At 39.1% G+C, this 17,052-nt stretch overlaps 1 protein-coding gene across 1 annotated transcript in view; it reads right to left on the bottom strand.

Annotated features, from left to right (window-relative positions):
• LOC131960601 (proton myo-inositol cotransporter-like) overlaps nucleotides 1-17,052 on the bottom strand; it is a 93,715-nt gene that overhangs the window by 8,433 nt on the left and 68,230 nt on the right. Inside the window, exons 5-6 of the mRNA XM_059325857.1 lie at nucleotides 346-509; nucleotides 144-264 (exon numbers count right to left, since the gene is read on the bottom strand). Coding sequence (XP_059181840.1) covers nucleotides 144-264; nucleotides 346-509 — 285 coding nt within the window. The remainder of the gene's footprint in view (nucleotides 1-143; nucleotides 265-345; nucleotides 510-17,052) is intronic.

Below are 17,052 nucleotides of genomic sequence, written 5' to 3'. Positions count from 1 at the left end.
TTTTTATTTAGATTGTAACATCAGGTTTTGTGCTGTAGCTATTTTCTGCTCATGTGTGTAATAAATGGAGATGAGAAGTGATTATTGTTTCATAGCAGAGGAGCCAGCAGCACTTTGCAGCAAACTGAAGTGTGAGTACTCACTGGTATTTGGAGCAGGTAGAGTTGACCATAGATGGGTCTAACGGGTGGAAGGTGACAGGAGGACTGTGCTGGGCGGAGATCAGGAAGCCGATGGCCAGCAGACTCAGACTCAGACATGTGCCTGTCAGAATAAGGACACACATATGGCGTCAGAATGACTGTTAAGATCCGTGACATCACTACCGGATGTCGAGTGACGTACCGATGATGCTGCCCAAGGTGAGCTTCCTGCGGCCCACTCTCTCCACCAGCCACACTCCCAGCAGGGTGAACAGGAAGTTGGTGAGGGTGGCGAGTCCAGCCAGCCAGATCGCCAGCCTGTCGTCCCGCACGCCTGACATCTGTAGGATGGTGGCGCTGTAGTACCTGTGGGACACAATGAGAAAAAAAACACCTAATGAGTTAATGTCTTTGTGACATTTAAACAATTTGTCCAGTGTAACTGTCGAAATTCTATTTTTTATTTAATACAAGATAATAAGACCATCATTCTGGTTTATTACAACTTAATAAGTTGGTGTTTTTCCGTTATTCTTTCATGTATCAACAGATTATAATAAGACCATTTTGAGAGTATTGGGGCATTTATATATTTTATATATATATATATATATTTTTTTTTATATACTAGCTATAGTATCACTTTTTTTCCCCAAATTTTTGACATGTCAAAATATGGTTTGTTATTTCTGGAAAGGCAACCGTACTACATGTATCAAAAGACTACAATAACACCATTTTGAGAGTATCGGGACAAATAAATTTTTTTTACTTTTTCACGAAAAATTTTGACATTACATATCTTGGACATCTCAAAATATGGTGGGTTTTTTTGTCGTATTTTTGTAGTTTATTTCACTGTTCTCTTCAAATTTATTCTTGAGGTGTGGGAACATGGAAATTAAGGTTGTCTTGTCAAAAAGCCAATGGGATTTTTCCATTTCATTTTGGATTATTGCAGGAAATACGCTCAGTGGAAAACAAAAGTTAGTGACTTATCCTACACGCTTTATTAAAAAATTACAAGAATAGTGTTCATTTGTGAAGATCTACCCTGCCGAAGCATAAATGCATCGCCAGGAGTAAACATCCATCCATCCATCCATTTTCTTCCGCTTATACAGGGCCGGGTCGCGGGGGCAGCAGGCTAAGCAGGGCAGTCCAGACGTCCCCCTCCCCAGCCACAACGTCCAGCTCCTCCTGGGGGACCCCGAGGTGTTCCCAGGCCAGGGGAGAGATATAATCCCTCCACCGTGTTCTGGGTCTTCCCCGGGGCCTCCTACCAGTTGGACGTGCCCGGAACACCTCTAACGGGAGGCGCCCGGGAGTAAACATTTAACAGGTTATAAATGCACTACACCACAGTCATGGCTTTAACGTCACCACCACAAAGCTGATGTTGAATGTCTGAACAACCCCTGTAGTCGCATTTAGACACTGTTTTACAACTAGTAAAAACTTCAAAATTCACAGGTGGGGTATTTATTTTATGTTGTAGAACAAATTGTGAGAGTCTGTATTAACCATACCCTTATTTCAGGCAGCTAAACAAAAACCCCACTGACTTCAAGATGAGGGAACCAGATGTTTAAAAAAATCATTTCTGGGCTTCAGGACTCTCTCTATTGGACAACACATGCGTTTTCCTGATTATATACAAGGATGGTTCACTGCTGATTCACTCTCTTGGCAAGAGTTCAACAATAAGATTAATACTGTTTCAATGTATGTGCAGTCATAATATAGCTGGAGATAGTAATGGGTTAGCTTAGCTTAGCAAAAAGTCTGGAAGCAAGGGGAAACAGCTAGCCTGGTTTTGTTTAAACCAGAACACTTTGAAAACTGTTATTTGTTTAATTTGTACAAAAACGATGACTGTTTTCTGCCCAGGAGACAAAGTTACTGCTCTTGGCCAAAAAAAAGCCCAGCACATAACCCCTAATAAAACACTAAACAGTTGTTTTTACACCTCGATTTGTGAGATTTCAACATGTTTTCAGTCTTTTTGACAAGCTAAGCTAACTCGCGGCCGCTTCACATTTAGCATATAGACATGAGAGTCAATCTTCTTGTCTAACACTAAAAATAAAGCAAAGAATAGTTAAACTAAATCAAATTGTCAAACTAATGCTTTAACCTAGCTTACATTTGTGTGTGGTGGACACAAATTTTGGGCAATTGGACGAATATATCTTCTATCAATGATTCAATCTATATCTCAGTGAATTAAGGGTTTATTTGGACTAAAACAGAGTTGGTGATTGTTGGAACATTGGAAAGATTAACCGAGATGGTTTTGTTGAGTTTTATTGAGTTTCTTTGAATGAAGTTTGTGTTATGGCGAGTAAACATCACATTCAGTCTTGGTCCAGTTTGGAGAGAAACTTGAATTCAGATGTACAGTTGGGTTTTTCTGTTTATTCAGAAAAAGAGGTACAAAATATTATCTTTCTTGAAATTTTGTGAGCTTATTTTGTTTATTTATTGACTGAAGAAGCTAAGAGAGCTTGTGGCACACACATATTGCCCAATCCTACTACATGAATATCTTTGAAGTGATAATGCATAAGTCTCAAAACAATATGACATCATTAGTCTTGACAAGTGAACAAATTAACCATCACCTCTCTTCTTGAGAGCCAAACACTCATCCACCAATCACAGCCTCTCTATATGAGCACCAGCCACTCAGCTACAGAGGGTTAGCAATTAGCTATAAATAGTCTCTCACCAGTCACTTTGAATGGCTCTTCCTCTCCCTCTCTCCCTCTGTTCTCATACAGTATAATTATACTTGCAACTCTGGCACCATGTTGCTCCACGTAGGCACATTACCTCCAATCATCATCAACAAGTCTCTAAACAGGCTGCGGTCAACAATACAGACACCTGCATGGGGTCCATTTCCCACCTCAATTTTGATATTGTGAAGTACGACAAAAAAAATATTGTCCGCCCAAACACATACACCTGCAAGGACTCCATTCAAGGTGTCATTATGGAAATGATGTCCTTGATTCTCACCCAGATATGTGCACACACACGAACACACACTAGCTGTATATAAGCACATTGTAAACCCTTAGAGAACACAAGTACAAAGAAGGTAATACTCGTTAAAGAAAAATAAAAAGTCTCCCGCATTGTCTGCCTCTCTGTGTCTCAACAGGCAACTCAGAATTAGCATTCTGCTTTTCATCTCTTCAAAAGAATTGTTATCTGTCTCTCTCGTTCCCCTTCTCTTCGCCAAAACAAAGACATTCAATTGAAGGATTTGCATAATAACTCTTTACTTTACTGCCACGGTTTCCAGTCAGACAGGACAAGAACAGAGTAAGAGACGAGATGGCGTGAAATTATGGTTTTAACAGCTTGACCTGCGCTAGAGCAAGTTTTGGCAGGTGATAAAAGTCATACACTGCTTTATTATCTAGCTGCAAAACTTATATATACTTCAGCAAATGCATGTGTTGAAAGAACACACACACACACACACGCAGACACAAATATATGTGGACACACGTTGAAAAAGACACAGAAGAAATGAGTTGATTTTGGAGCAGCAGCGGGAGGAAAAACACCATTTCTGTTCTCAGCAGTGCAGCCTGCTGTGTTACATCTCCAGCCCTACATCTTACTGATTACAGCACACACACACACACACACACACACACACACACACACACACACACACAATGTTCTGACTTAAACTACTGTGAATAACAGCCTGCAGAAACACAGCGATCAAGTACATCTTGTGTTAAAAGCATCTCAGATATGGCACATACCCTCCCCCTTCGCTCAATTTGGGTCTGTCTAATTCCTGATAATTGTAATTATCCATCCTCTATCACCTTTTTTAGTCTGAGTCCTCCTGTGAAAAGTGTTAAGTTGTAGTAGCAGCAACTGAATTGCTGTTCCGAGTCAAAAGACGGTCTTGGGAAAAAATAAATATGTATGCAGTGTCATTTCTGCTCTTGTGTCCTCGCAGATCTGCACAGAGCACCAGGTTTAGTTATGAGTGTGCTTTTTTTTTGCTGCTAGTCATCTCACAGCATCGAGGGGAAAACAGTTGGAGGAAGAGCTGAAGTTTTAGTACAATAGATCAATGCATGAAGAAGAGCGGCTGCTCAGTAGTCTCATAGAGATTCCTCCCTGGATGAGAATGCATCATTATAATGGCTAGGCACTGAACACTGTGCTGCAGAAAGAGCCAAGTATTTGTTTTGGCATGTCGTTAAAATTCTTCAAAATGCCATATTGTTAATTTCTGGGAGTCCGTTTCCATTTTCCTGCCAAAAATATGCACTTTAATGATGTCGCTGTGTGTGGATGGAATCTGACTGACAATGAAGTGTGTTTTTAATGTTGGAAATGCTTTTATAATTGTGGTGACATACACTGGCAAAGAGTCAAACTTCTTGCGTCATTGTTTTTCTCCATGATATCGACAATATTCAGGATTTTAAAGTTTTTATTTGCAGCGCTGCAAGCCTGAATGGGACAGGTTTAAGCTGTCACCCCTGATACAAATTGACACCTCTCAGCCTGATACCCCCACTACTTGTCAACTATTAGCGCATAGAGCAAAGTGAAGTGACAACAAACACTCCCAGGCAGTCAAGTAGAACCTGAATGAAACAGACCTTCAAGCTACTTCCAGATGTCCGAAAATAAGTGTTTTTATTTTTACGTATTTATTTAGATCTTCTGAGCCTAAAAGAAAGCCCTTCATCTATAACAACTGTGAACGGGACAAAGAGTTAAAGTGATTAAATAGTAACAATTGTGCTCACAGTGGAAACTGGCTTTAATAAGCGGTTGTCTGAGGGGGGCAAGAGGGAACTGGATTTGCCACTGAACTGCTGCTGTCCTGCAGTGACAAGATGAAAATAGAAAAATGTTGCAATTATGCAGCCATTCTATGACTTTAAATTCTGTGGATGAACTGAAGGGCGGTTAGTCCTCAATGCTTTCTTTAGAAAGTGGTCCCATACTACATACATTGAGATACTGGAACCGAATTATTGGAACTGATTGGATTCTTCAATGAAGTTTAAGTGTGTTATACTGTAGTGTTCAGACCAAATCATTAACCATGGATGCAGTAACCAGTAATGCTGCTTTACACCTGTTGCGTAAGTCCCAGATATGGTGGAAAACCAAATGCCATTATGTCTGGGTTCATAAGATCCTCTGGTGAATATTGTACACTATTATGAAGCCACAGTGAGCAGATTTTGCAGATTTGAATTGCAATAATCAGACCAAGAGGATGACAAATTAACTAATCAAATCATGATGCTGTCGTGAAAATTTTGAATTCATGCTTTGTCAGGTTTGTCTGCAAGACGACAAGCAAACAACTTTAAAAATGCTTGATTTCTGAATTGATCAGAGGTATGCTATGCAGGAGAACTTTGATGCTGACAGGCTTTCATGACACAGCATTGCACAAATGTATCCAATTTCTCGAGTTGAAAAAAATCTGGTTGCGTCATTTGCGACAGCCATCACATATTTGAGTCTTTGCATTGACTTGAAAAAAATCTCTGTAGTTTTAGTGAGTTCAGTTAATGCTTTCTTTGCTTGGAAGGGAAAAGCACAGAAAATAATTGAACTGTTAGCGAAAGGCTTTGCAACTGTGAAAAGATTGAAAATAAATGCATTCCAATGCACCTGTTTGAGATGGCAACATGCATTTGTAAAGACGCTCTGCCAATTTGCGCTTTTGACCAGCAGCAATAACTACAGTTAAGGGAACAGAAGAGAAATAAGAAAATAGATTGACGAGTAGTCACCAAGCTTCTGGCACCATCAATCTCACAGTGACAAGCAAATGTGACTTTGTGGCATAGACCACACATAAAGCATATATCACGTGTATTATCATAATTATTATTATTATTATTATTTACCTTTCATATTTTATTCTGTATACGTGAAATAGCTCTAAATAAGAGCACCTATCATTGAAAAGAAAAATCTTTCTAGTGTGCCATGATTACACAGCGCCAATAATAACATGTTCAAAGGTCAGACCCAGAGAGCCCTGCTAATAATCCATGATTACCAGATTGTTCTGAAGCTATTTTACTTTGATTACACCTCCACACACCGCTCATCTTCTTCTGTGCAGGTAGAAAGCATACATCAGCAGGGTTGAGGGGAGTTTTCACACAAACACACACTGAACGACAGAGATGTCATCCGTTTCTTTTCCTTCAAACGCACACACACAGACACACCCACATGCATAAACAACACCCACTGTCTTTTACATAAGATACCCTGCGGAGCGCCGGTGCGAAGTAAACAGGAGAAGGTGTGATCTGGCCCTGACCCCGGTCTGAAAATGGAAACATGGATCCTCACTCCTGTCACGCTTTCATTCCTAACCTCTCATTCAGCGCATTAAAGAATGGTGACATCACAAATGTCAGCCGGGGAAAGATGCAGAGGGAAAGAGAGAAAAAAAGAGAGACACTTAAGAGGGACTGAGATAGCAGTAGCTGTGGGGAGCAAATTGGTGAAGAGAGTGACAAGTGGAAGAGAAAACACACATTTCACGGCTACGTTAATGCATTACGTTTTTGCAGCGCATGTCACCAACTTGTCAGGACGTCATTTGCACCTATCGTCAGTTAAAGTGGAATAAATCAAATCCCTGACACCAGACTCCAGCCAAGTAATGCCGTGTTTTTCTCAAGGTCTCTTCGTTTTTCTGTCAGTGTCTCCTGTACACTTCCACTGACAACTGAGAGATCGGCACTGCAGATACAGCAGCCGAGTACATAAGTAACACTTAGAAAATGAATGCAAGCCTGATTGCCATTTCTAATTTAGCTCATTTAAATAGATAATAGACATGTTTTCGCTCAACTTCATCTCCCTCTTGAATTCTATCGCTTCCCGCTGTTCTTAGCCCATTTCACATGGGTGATGGTGCGAGGACACCGCTGACTCATGGTTGACATTTACTGACACATTACTGGATTGTCTCAGAGGCCGCTGACTCTCGGGAGTACACAACATGTGGTCTTAAAGGATCACAATGGTGGCTTTGTATTTTTAGCTAAAAATGGCATGTACTCCACATTTCTGCAAACCACTTTCCAAAGTAATTTAAAGTTTCAAGGTTGCTTTGTAACTTTTCAGACTGTTTTCAGTTAATTCCAGAGCGATATGAAAACTTTTGGCTTCTGCTGCTGTTAGCAGCTCCTGCCCTCTCTCAAGATACATTATAATTGATGGAAAGATATAGTGAATTTAAGAGATGCCAAAGCCTATGCTGTTACTTCTCATCTGCAATATTGTTGTATGTTAAAAAAAAAAAGTGACGTGTCTCCGCTTGCTCCCACTGTACAAAAAAAATCAACTCCTATAATCTTGCCCTGGTGACATCATTTGGAGTGGTGTGGGAGGACTGGGCCGCTTGTGAGTGCTTTGGGACGGCGCTACTCATTATAAAGAGTAGAAAGAAAATTCCAAAAACACCAGAAAAATCTCTAGATTTGTCACTAGTTGCTTTTTTGAAGTTAGCTAGCTAGTTTTCTTTTGAAGAGTCGCTAGAGGGGTCTGAATAGTCGCTAAATACAGCGACAAAGCCACTAAGTTGGCAACACTTCTTGCCGCATTGGTCTGTTGTCACATTCGAACCCTGTTGGTTAGCAGTCACAAAAGTACCTGTATGGTAACAGAGGCCGAGGGGAACTAACTAGTGGGCGTAACCAAAACACTCTTTCCCTAAAAGTACTCAGTGGAAACGCGCTTAGAGATGCACAGTAGTGATCAGGGGCTGGAGTTATTTTAGATATTTTTTATTGCAAAGTCAAACATGACATGTCACAAGTAGTTTTATTGAAACCATTTATTTAAGTGAACATAAATACTGTATAACAACAGGAGTACCTTTTTAAAAAAAATCAAAGCTCCATAAAGTGCACATTTAAATAAAAAAAATATTTCTTAAAAAAAAAATGGACAGATGACTGATTCTCTAGCAGGGTTCATTATGCATGAAAATGCCAGAAATTCGTAAAACATGACAATATTCCAAAAATATTATGGTTAAGGTGTATCGCGAAAAGCAACACAGTGCATACCCAAGTATGTTTGAGTATTAAGACTTATTGCTATGTTGTCAGGTAATCAAACTGAGAAGACAATTTGTAATTCATGGGCTAAAACTTGCAAAATCACTGGGATTGTACATCAAAATCTACCAAAACATCTCTTTTAATTCCAGAGAAAACAAAGGAAGCTGCCTGACTGGCAGAGAAGGTCATGATGCTGCTGGAGGAGTTAATGATGACTAATGAGAAACCTGTACATGTGTGTGAAAGTGTGAAGGAGGACTAAAGGGAAGGTTTCCCTCGCCTATAAGACAGAACGCTCTAACAGAGTGCTGCTTATTGATGGAGTGCTGATCTAATAATGTAACTTAATAGTATGGATTGAGAGGGAAAAATCCACTGTGCCTACAATGAGAGAGAGAGAGAGAGAGAGAGAGAGAGAGAGAGAGAGAGAGAGAAAGGGAGAGAGGCCGATAGAGAGAGAGAGAGGGGACTGAACAAGCAAACAAGTGTAAGTGTGTGTGTGTGTGTGTGTGTGTGTGTGTGTGTGTGTGTGTGTGAGTGGGCAAGTAGTAAGTGAGTGGGTGCCAATGAACAAGCGAGCGCTTGTGTGTGTGAGTGACCGACTCACTGACTAAGAGACGAGGTGTGAGAGCACAGAAACAGAAGGAGGCAGGGGGAGAGAGAGAGCAGGAAGTAAGTGAGAAAAGGATGGAAAGGTGAGAGGAAGAATGAATGGTTTGAAAAAATAGAGAAGGAGGGATGTGGGTGTGAAAACAAGAACAAATGGACAGACAGGAAAAGACGTGGCTGCAGAGACAGAAAGATAGAGAGAGACAGAGAGATGGAGAATCTCATGGGAACTGGCCTATTTTTCAAATGAATGCATACGAACACAGAGCAGCGTCACATTTATGCTCTGAAACAAAAATGCTTAGCCGAAATAGGTACAATGCTGATTGGATGTTTTGATTCTGTACCACACACACACACACACACACACACACACACACACACACACACACACACACACAGAAGGAAAACACAGTTTGATTTGCCCGGCTGCCCCCCAGGAAGTGGCAAAATTATCAAACATAAACAACAATTATGCAGCAGCAACAGTTTACTGGTTTACAGTTAACTGTCAATACATCATCATCAATCATAGTTGCTAAAATTAAGAAAATATGACCAGGTTTAGGACCTTCACATTAATAGTCCAGTTTTAATTCTTTAGAATCCTGAGGAAAAAATACCAAAGGTGACTAAACAGCACAACACAAAGAAACCAGAAAGAAGTAGGGTAGCTACTGTAACAGACTAACGTTAGCATGTTTCTGGTTGGCTGTAAGTTGTTAGCTCACAAGTTACAACAGTTTACCAGTTTAAACCTGTAAGTAGTTAGAATAACTGCAATGTTTGGGAAGATGTGAAAATTAAGTTTTGGAATATTCAGTATTCCACATCATTGGTGTTATCTGAAATGATTTGGCTAAAGGTATTACAAACACATATAATAACTAGCAGAAAGTTTTCTTTGCTGCAAAGAGTAAGTGAACTATAGAGACTGTATCCCAAATCGGACACATCTGCAATGCCGCACTTTCGGGTGTTTTCACGGTCATTTCGAATAAGATCGCCACCACCAGTGTAGGTATAATTGATTTGTACATATTTAACAATCTACGTATGAAATTTCATTTATGTACATTGAGATTTACATGTCTGTTTACAATACGAAAGTAACTCTGATGAGAGAAAGCAGTAAGAGCGCTTGGGCGACACTCAGGTGACGATCTTAAAAGTACATCTGTTTTTACTGTACTGTATTTTATTGTGAAGGACAGAAGTACAGTCCGGGTGTGTTGATAACGACAACGGTGTTATTTATTTGGCTTACCCAGAAACATCCAATTTCCCCTGAAAAACTCAGCCCCCCATTGTTTTATGCTACCTATACACCAGAAGACTTTGAAAAGATTTGGAAAGACTCCTGCAAAACTATCAGCTCACACCTGCTCACATCTAAAGACAACTGTTGAGAGTTTTTAGTCCCAGCCTAGTCTCAGACTGAGATTCTACAAAGACTGTGAATCTTGCAGGATCACTATTTACAAGACTACAACTAGATTTCCTTTAGCATTTTTTACCTACCATGCAATTTTTGTGTGTGCAGTGGTTTGTGTTGAAAAAAAGCAACAAAAAGAAGAGGAGAAGACGCCACAAAATGCCCCTCACAAAGCTGAAAAAGGGTTTCTGTTTTTCTGACATGAAAAGTTGACTATTTTACAGTAAAATAGATATAAGGAAGAATAAAGGAAAGGAAACTGTAGAAAAGAATTCATGATATACATTTATGTCCTATTTAATTATTTGTTTAATTGAATAATTATACTTATCAGCTCTATCAACTTTCAATTAGTTAATCACACATTCATCATCAATTATTTATTACTTATTTATGTATACATTTATTTATACATTTTAACTGGGTCTGCTTACTGTTCTCTCTACTAAGAAACAGCGCCCCCAAAATCCCGCTTGTGGCCATAAATATATTACATCTCTATATTTAGGATTGAGTTTTCTGACATTATTGTGATGTAACTTTTTCCTGTCGAAGTGGTTTTACTGCCAGTCTGGACCCGCTCATCTATTGGTTGTTGATTGTGTTACGTCACTGCGACTTGCGATAATATCAAACACGTTTGATATGATCGCAAACCCAAGATTAGGAAAAGACTGATAAGAAACAGCGCAGATTACTACCTTACACTTAACGATCGGGATGACGGGAGCGCGCTGTGACTCCAGTAAGACTCCTAGATTTACTAAAGACTTTCAGTTTTTAGTCTGGGACTGTGAAAATCGTTTGGTGTAAGCCCAGCATTACACAGAGAAGATCCAAGTGTCCGATTTGTGATACAGTTAGCTCATGGTTAATTCACTGGTGTTAGCGTCCTTTTGCTGACTCTGGTAAACCTGAGCCTAACATACACGGTTAAAACAATATGGAAAGATAAAGAGTTATAATTTTTCACACCTTTTAATTAACTGGAAACATAACATGATAATTTATATTAGTAGTTAATGTAAAATTTTGATAGAATCTTAGCCGAATGGTGTCCGATTTGGGATACAGTTACGCTACTTGTTTAAATTTTTGTTTTTTACAACTTATCCTGTTAAGTTAGTTAATAAATATAATTTCCTTTAAATTTCTTGTAAATCTTCTAAGAGAACTTACCTGCACTGTCTTCTGTTTGCACAGTTCTAGAGGCCCTGCACATGGACACACAGGTGTTTTTAATATCGTCACTGATTGCACCTGTGCTCAGGCTGAAGTAAGGAAGAGAAACATTGGAAATAAGCCTTTTCACAGCACATATTTGGCCTTGTAATACTAAGAGAAGCACAGCTGTTACTAATAACACAAACGGTGGCTCTGTCCTGTTCACGTGTCCCAGTGAGAGAGCCAGCATGCACAATAACAGGAACCTGAAATCAAAGCAGATAAATAGAATTCATCCATAATGAATGACTATTTTCCTTCTGTGGCAAGTCAAAATGTCTTCTATAAAAAGGGCTTATTATGTGAACTGAGCTCCCAAATGACACAATGATGAAGTTGAGTTGCCATAAAAGGTGCACAGAGCAAACTGAAGGAGAACCAATCACAGCGTAGACACCCTCAGTCCTGAGGAAAGGTCTAATCAGGAAACCTAAATGAAAGCAACTGTGTGGATGAATATAAATAACTGAAATGAGCATGGGCCATTTCGCCATAATTTCTCTGTTATATATGGCTTTCTGTAGTATATAAGACAATGACTGCATTTTCTTAAATATCTGTATTGTCCACACACTGTAAATGCCACTCCATCTACATAATAAACATGCCTCACAAATGACATCTTGCTATTAAGCAAATTAGATGTTTGTGCTCAAGTGAGGGGTAATGTGTTTCTGTGTGCATTTGATTAGAGTGAAAATTAGAATATTTCTCATTAAAGAGGATCTCGCTGCGACTCCATTGGAGACAGTGGAGGAGGTTGGCATGATTAAGCTGCTTATGAACACTTGAAAACATACAAACACACACAGGAACACATTAAAAAACAACTCTTTGGAAACTGGCATTTCACTCAATATGCACACAAAACAAACATACGCACACGCACACACACACAAACGAACACACACACACACAAACAAACACACACACACACACACACACACACACAGAGTGAGCTGTGCCAGCTACTTGCCGGCCTGCCAGCAGAGTGACCATGTAAAAACTGCCGTTTCGTGACATTTCCAACATGACATTTGTCTGTAGGACCATCTGTGAGGGCCAACTGGCCTGTGTCAATGACACACCTAACTCCCCACTGACTAACTACACACACTCATCATATGATATTACATAACATGAATTTAAATTATAGCCTAATAGATGCATATAATACAATATCACAATGCTTGGTTTCCCAGCATATCTTTTGGAATTTTTGCTTCTCTTTCTTTCTTTTTTTTTGTTCTTTATAAAATTAAAAATAAATAAATATATATATATATATATATATATATATATATATATAAGGCAATCAATGCACTACAAACACAGTACAATATTTCGATAATTTAATTTATATGTGCAATACTCTCTGCAATGACCCATATCAAACTGCTGACTATGTCTACTTGTATAAAATGTTCCTAAAGTTTTTTTAATCTTATGTATATATATACATATATGCCCAAACTCTGTCATACTGCTTGTTACAAAACGTGCCAAAAGAACAGCAAAGAACACATTTTCCTCTGTACTCAATATTTATCTTCCCTTTCTTTTCCTGTCTTCCTTTATAAATCTATCTCAGCCTCCCTCTGCCTGTCATCTGCCTTGATCCCCTCCACACCTTCCTCCACCTCATCACCATCAGTCATCTCTCCCTCGGCCCTCCTCTTCTTCCCTCTGTCCGACCTGATCCATCTCTCCTTCTTCCCCTCTCCTGCTCAATTTATCTCTCTCCATCTTCTTTCCTCTCTTTGTCCCCATAGTCCGCTGACCCACCCTGACAAGATCCAAACACACAGCCGTCCCCATCAGCCCGTGGTGACCTTTACATGCAAGATTATGTGGCTAATTTAATGAAAAGTGGCTAATGGTGAGCGATGATATCTAATTTGACCCACTGCTGTAACATTGTTGTGCATTTATGAACGAAACGAAAAGTAGTTGAGAAAGAAGTGCCATAAAAGATCTATTTATCTGTCCATGTAATCTATACAGCCATCCATCCCTTCATGTGTTGACAAGCAGTCAGGCAGAGAGGCATTCAGGGACACCAAATCATGCGGGCAGAAAAGACAAGCAGACCAGACACACCACCTGACACTTCCTGGTTCCTGAGAGATGTATTATTGACAAATACATCTCTCATCACACAGGCTTCGCTGGCCTGAGTGTGTGTGTGTGTGTGTGTGTGTGTGTGTGTGTGTGTGGAGGGATGTTATTCATATAACAACCAGGGAGAACAGAGTGTGCCTGACATATGAGTTCAAATCAGCCTGCAGTAAAAAAAAAAAAAAGTGTGACCGTGTGCACTCACATACCTGTCATGTGGAAAATGATTCCACAGTTTTCACTGCAGATCATGTCTATGTGGTCACTATAAATCCTTTGATGTGCTGCAGTCAACAAATCCCAGAGCCAAGCTGAATGTTTCTGCAGGGTTTTCATTATTAATCTCATAAACTAACTACTATATATACACTCATCGAGCTGCTGAAGTTCAAAGCAGCATCAGAACGGGAAAGAAAGGTTATTTAAGTGATTTTGAACGTGGCATGGTTGTTGGTCTGAGTATTTCACAATCTGCTGATCTACTGGGATTTTCACACACAACCATCTCTAGGGTTTACAGAGAAGGGTCTGAAAAAGAGAAAATATCCAGTGAGCCTTGATGCTTTGTTGATACCATAGGTCAGAGGAGAATAAGCAGATTGGTTCAACAGTAACTCAAATAATTACTTGTTACCACCAAGGTCTGCAGAAGAGCATCTCTAAACACACAACACATCCAATGGATTGGCTACAGCAGCAGAAGACCACACCACCACTTTATGTGAGTGTATATACAGTACAGGCCAAAAGTTTTGACACACCTTCTCATTCAATGCGTTTCCTTTATTTTCATGACTATTTACATTGTAGATTCATCAAAACTATTAATGAACACATGTGGAATTATGTACTTAACAAAAAAGTGTAAAATAACTGAAAACATGTCTTATATTCTAGTAAGCAAAGGGTGGTTACTTTGAGGAATCTAAAATACAAGACATGTTTTCAGTTATTTCACACTTTTTTGTTAAGTACATAATTCCACATGTGTTCATTAATAGTTTTGATGCCTTCAGTGAGAATCTACAATGTAAATAGTCATGAAAATAAAGAAAACGCATTGAATGAGAAGGTGTGTGTCCAAACTGTTGGCCTGTACTGTATAAGAGACCACTGCAAAATGATCAGTTTAGCTGGTTTTACTATTTATAGGAATGTGTTTCAGTAAAATGATCATTTTTGTTTCATTCTATAAAGTGCTGACAACGTTTCTCTCACATTTGAAATTAAAATATTACCATTTAGAGCATTTATTGGCAGAAAATGACAACTGGTCAAAATAACAAAAAAAGATGCAGTGCTTTCAGACCTTGAATAATGCAAATAAAACATGTCAATCTTTAATCACAGCAGTGGTTTTTATAATCTTCCTCATAAAATAAGATTTTGTTCAGGTATCACCTGATCAGTGTCTCATTAAGCAGAATAAGGAGGTTTGTGTTGGAATCGAACAAACACTGGAACGGACTGGCTGCCATACAAGAAACATTTGTGAGAGTGATCTCTTAATATTTTCCAGAGCTGAGAAATTTACTACAGGATAGACTGCCATGACATTTGGTGCACACATTCATACATTTATGCTGTTCCCATTATGACTAAAAATCAGCACAACTGATGACATTCCTTTCTGCCTCAGCTCGACACAGCAAATGTTGGCATGGTGGTAACATTTCGAACAAAGATAGATAACTAAGTAATAAGTGGTATGTGGTATGGCATGTTAGCATTGTTGTTGTGAACATGCTGACATTTAGGGATGGGCACTTGGAATAAACCTGCCAACTCCAGCATAATGTTACCGATCAATTAATCGATTAATCACTATGTTTTTATACATACTCCAGTATGTATAAAAACATGCATACATGGGCAAAATAAAATATACATATATACAGTACTATGCAAAAGGCTGTTTTGATGATGGACACTTTTATTTTGAAAGGACGAAAAGAGACTTCCTGTCAATCGTAAAACTAACTCCAGTGAGATTAAACTGTAAAGATAACGTCAAGGAGTTCAATGTTTTATGTTTTAGCCCCTGAAGAGGCCTGAGGTTGGTTTTCAGAGTATTCTTCATATTTAAATGTGTTTTGTGTTTAAATAAGTTTTGGATAAAATCAAACCATAATTCATGCTAGCAAGGTTTGATACAGTAAACTCATTTTGCTCAAATGAATCCTCTTGTATTTCTGTGTGTTTTATAATTGTTATTGCAACTTTCAGTTTGCAAACTGTAGCTTTATTTAATTCTCAGCTCTTTGGCTTATTGACGTACAGCTGCAGAACTGAACGCTCGGCCGTGTTTCAGTTCAGTGAGTACTGATACACAGTCAAAGATAAAATAAAAATAAAGTAATACACAGATCAATTAAAAATTCCATGTGATCGACCAAATTCTTAACGACTATTAATCGATCATCGATCAATTATTCCCATCCCTACTGACATTAGCATTTAGCTCACACCACCATCATGCTTCAGAAGGGCTGTGCGTTAAGTCAAAATATACAAACAAATATGTAAAAATGTCGAGCAAATATATGTTTGCTATAATACAGCTGAACTGTGTTATAGAAATATATAGCAGTTCTATAGCAATAATATTTATAGCAATATTTACGTCCTGTTGATGACGCTTTCAGGCTACATTCACACTGCAGCTCTAAATTCTCTATTTTTTTGCTCTGATACAAATTTTGTTTGGCTGTTCACATTATTTTTATAAATGCAGCCTATATCAGACTCCAGTGTGAACCGCTCGCCGTCCCATGCTGACCCTCAATAACAAAGACGTCACATGCAGCACGCTGTGTACAAAAGTAAACATGGAGGCTAATGAAGTCGGTGGAAGCCAGTAAAGTTATGAGCCTAAGATAATGAGAAGAAGGATGAGGAAAAAGAGTGTGGAGCAATGGCTGCTACGTCTTTACTGAGGTGTGTGAAGATGAGGAGTCAGAGCCTGGAGAGGTGGGATCGTAATAAATGGTCGTAACCACAGCGTGAGTGATTTCCGCCCCCGCCAGTGCAGAATTGTGATGATTGTTCCTCCAGAGTGACGTCTGTTCAGACTGAGGTTGCATTGGAAACATTAGACATGTATCCGATTTAGGACCGCACGTGAAAGTGGTTTGATTCCACGTGATTTGTGCTGTTCAAAGTTATTTTAAAAAATCAGATCTGAGTCATATAAAAGCAATTTTGAGCTGATTTGGACCACTTCTGCCTACAGTCTGAATGTAGTCTATGTTCTGATCCCTGCATGTGGGAGAGAAACCGGAGCAAACCACAGAAAAATACTCTTTAAAAAGCTTTACCATGTACTTTTCATACAGACTATTTATTTACTGAATTACCAGAAAACACCTATATCGGCCAGCCCTTTGCACAAGTTTAACCTCACAGGCATGCTCGCATGGCTGTT

The sequence above is a fragment of the Centropristis striata genome, chromosome 22 (assembly GCF_030273125.1).
Source record: "Centropristis striata isolate RG_2023a ecotype Rhode Island chromosome 22, C.striata_1.0, whole genome shotgun sequence".
Classification (NCBI taxonomy): Eukaryota; Metazoa; Chordata; class Actinopteri; order Perciformes; family Serranidae; genus Centropristis; species Centropristis striata.
The sequence above is the reverse complement of the archived record's forward strand: the minus strand, read 5'-3'. Positions and strand labels throughout refer to the sequence as shown.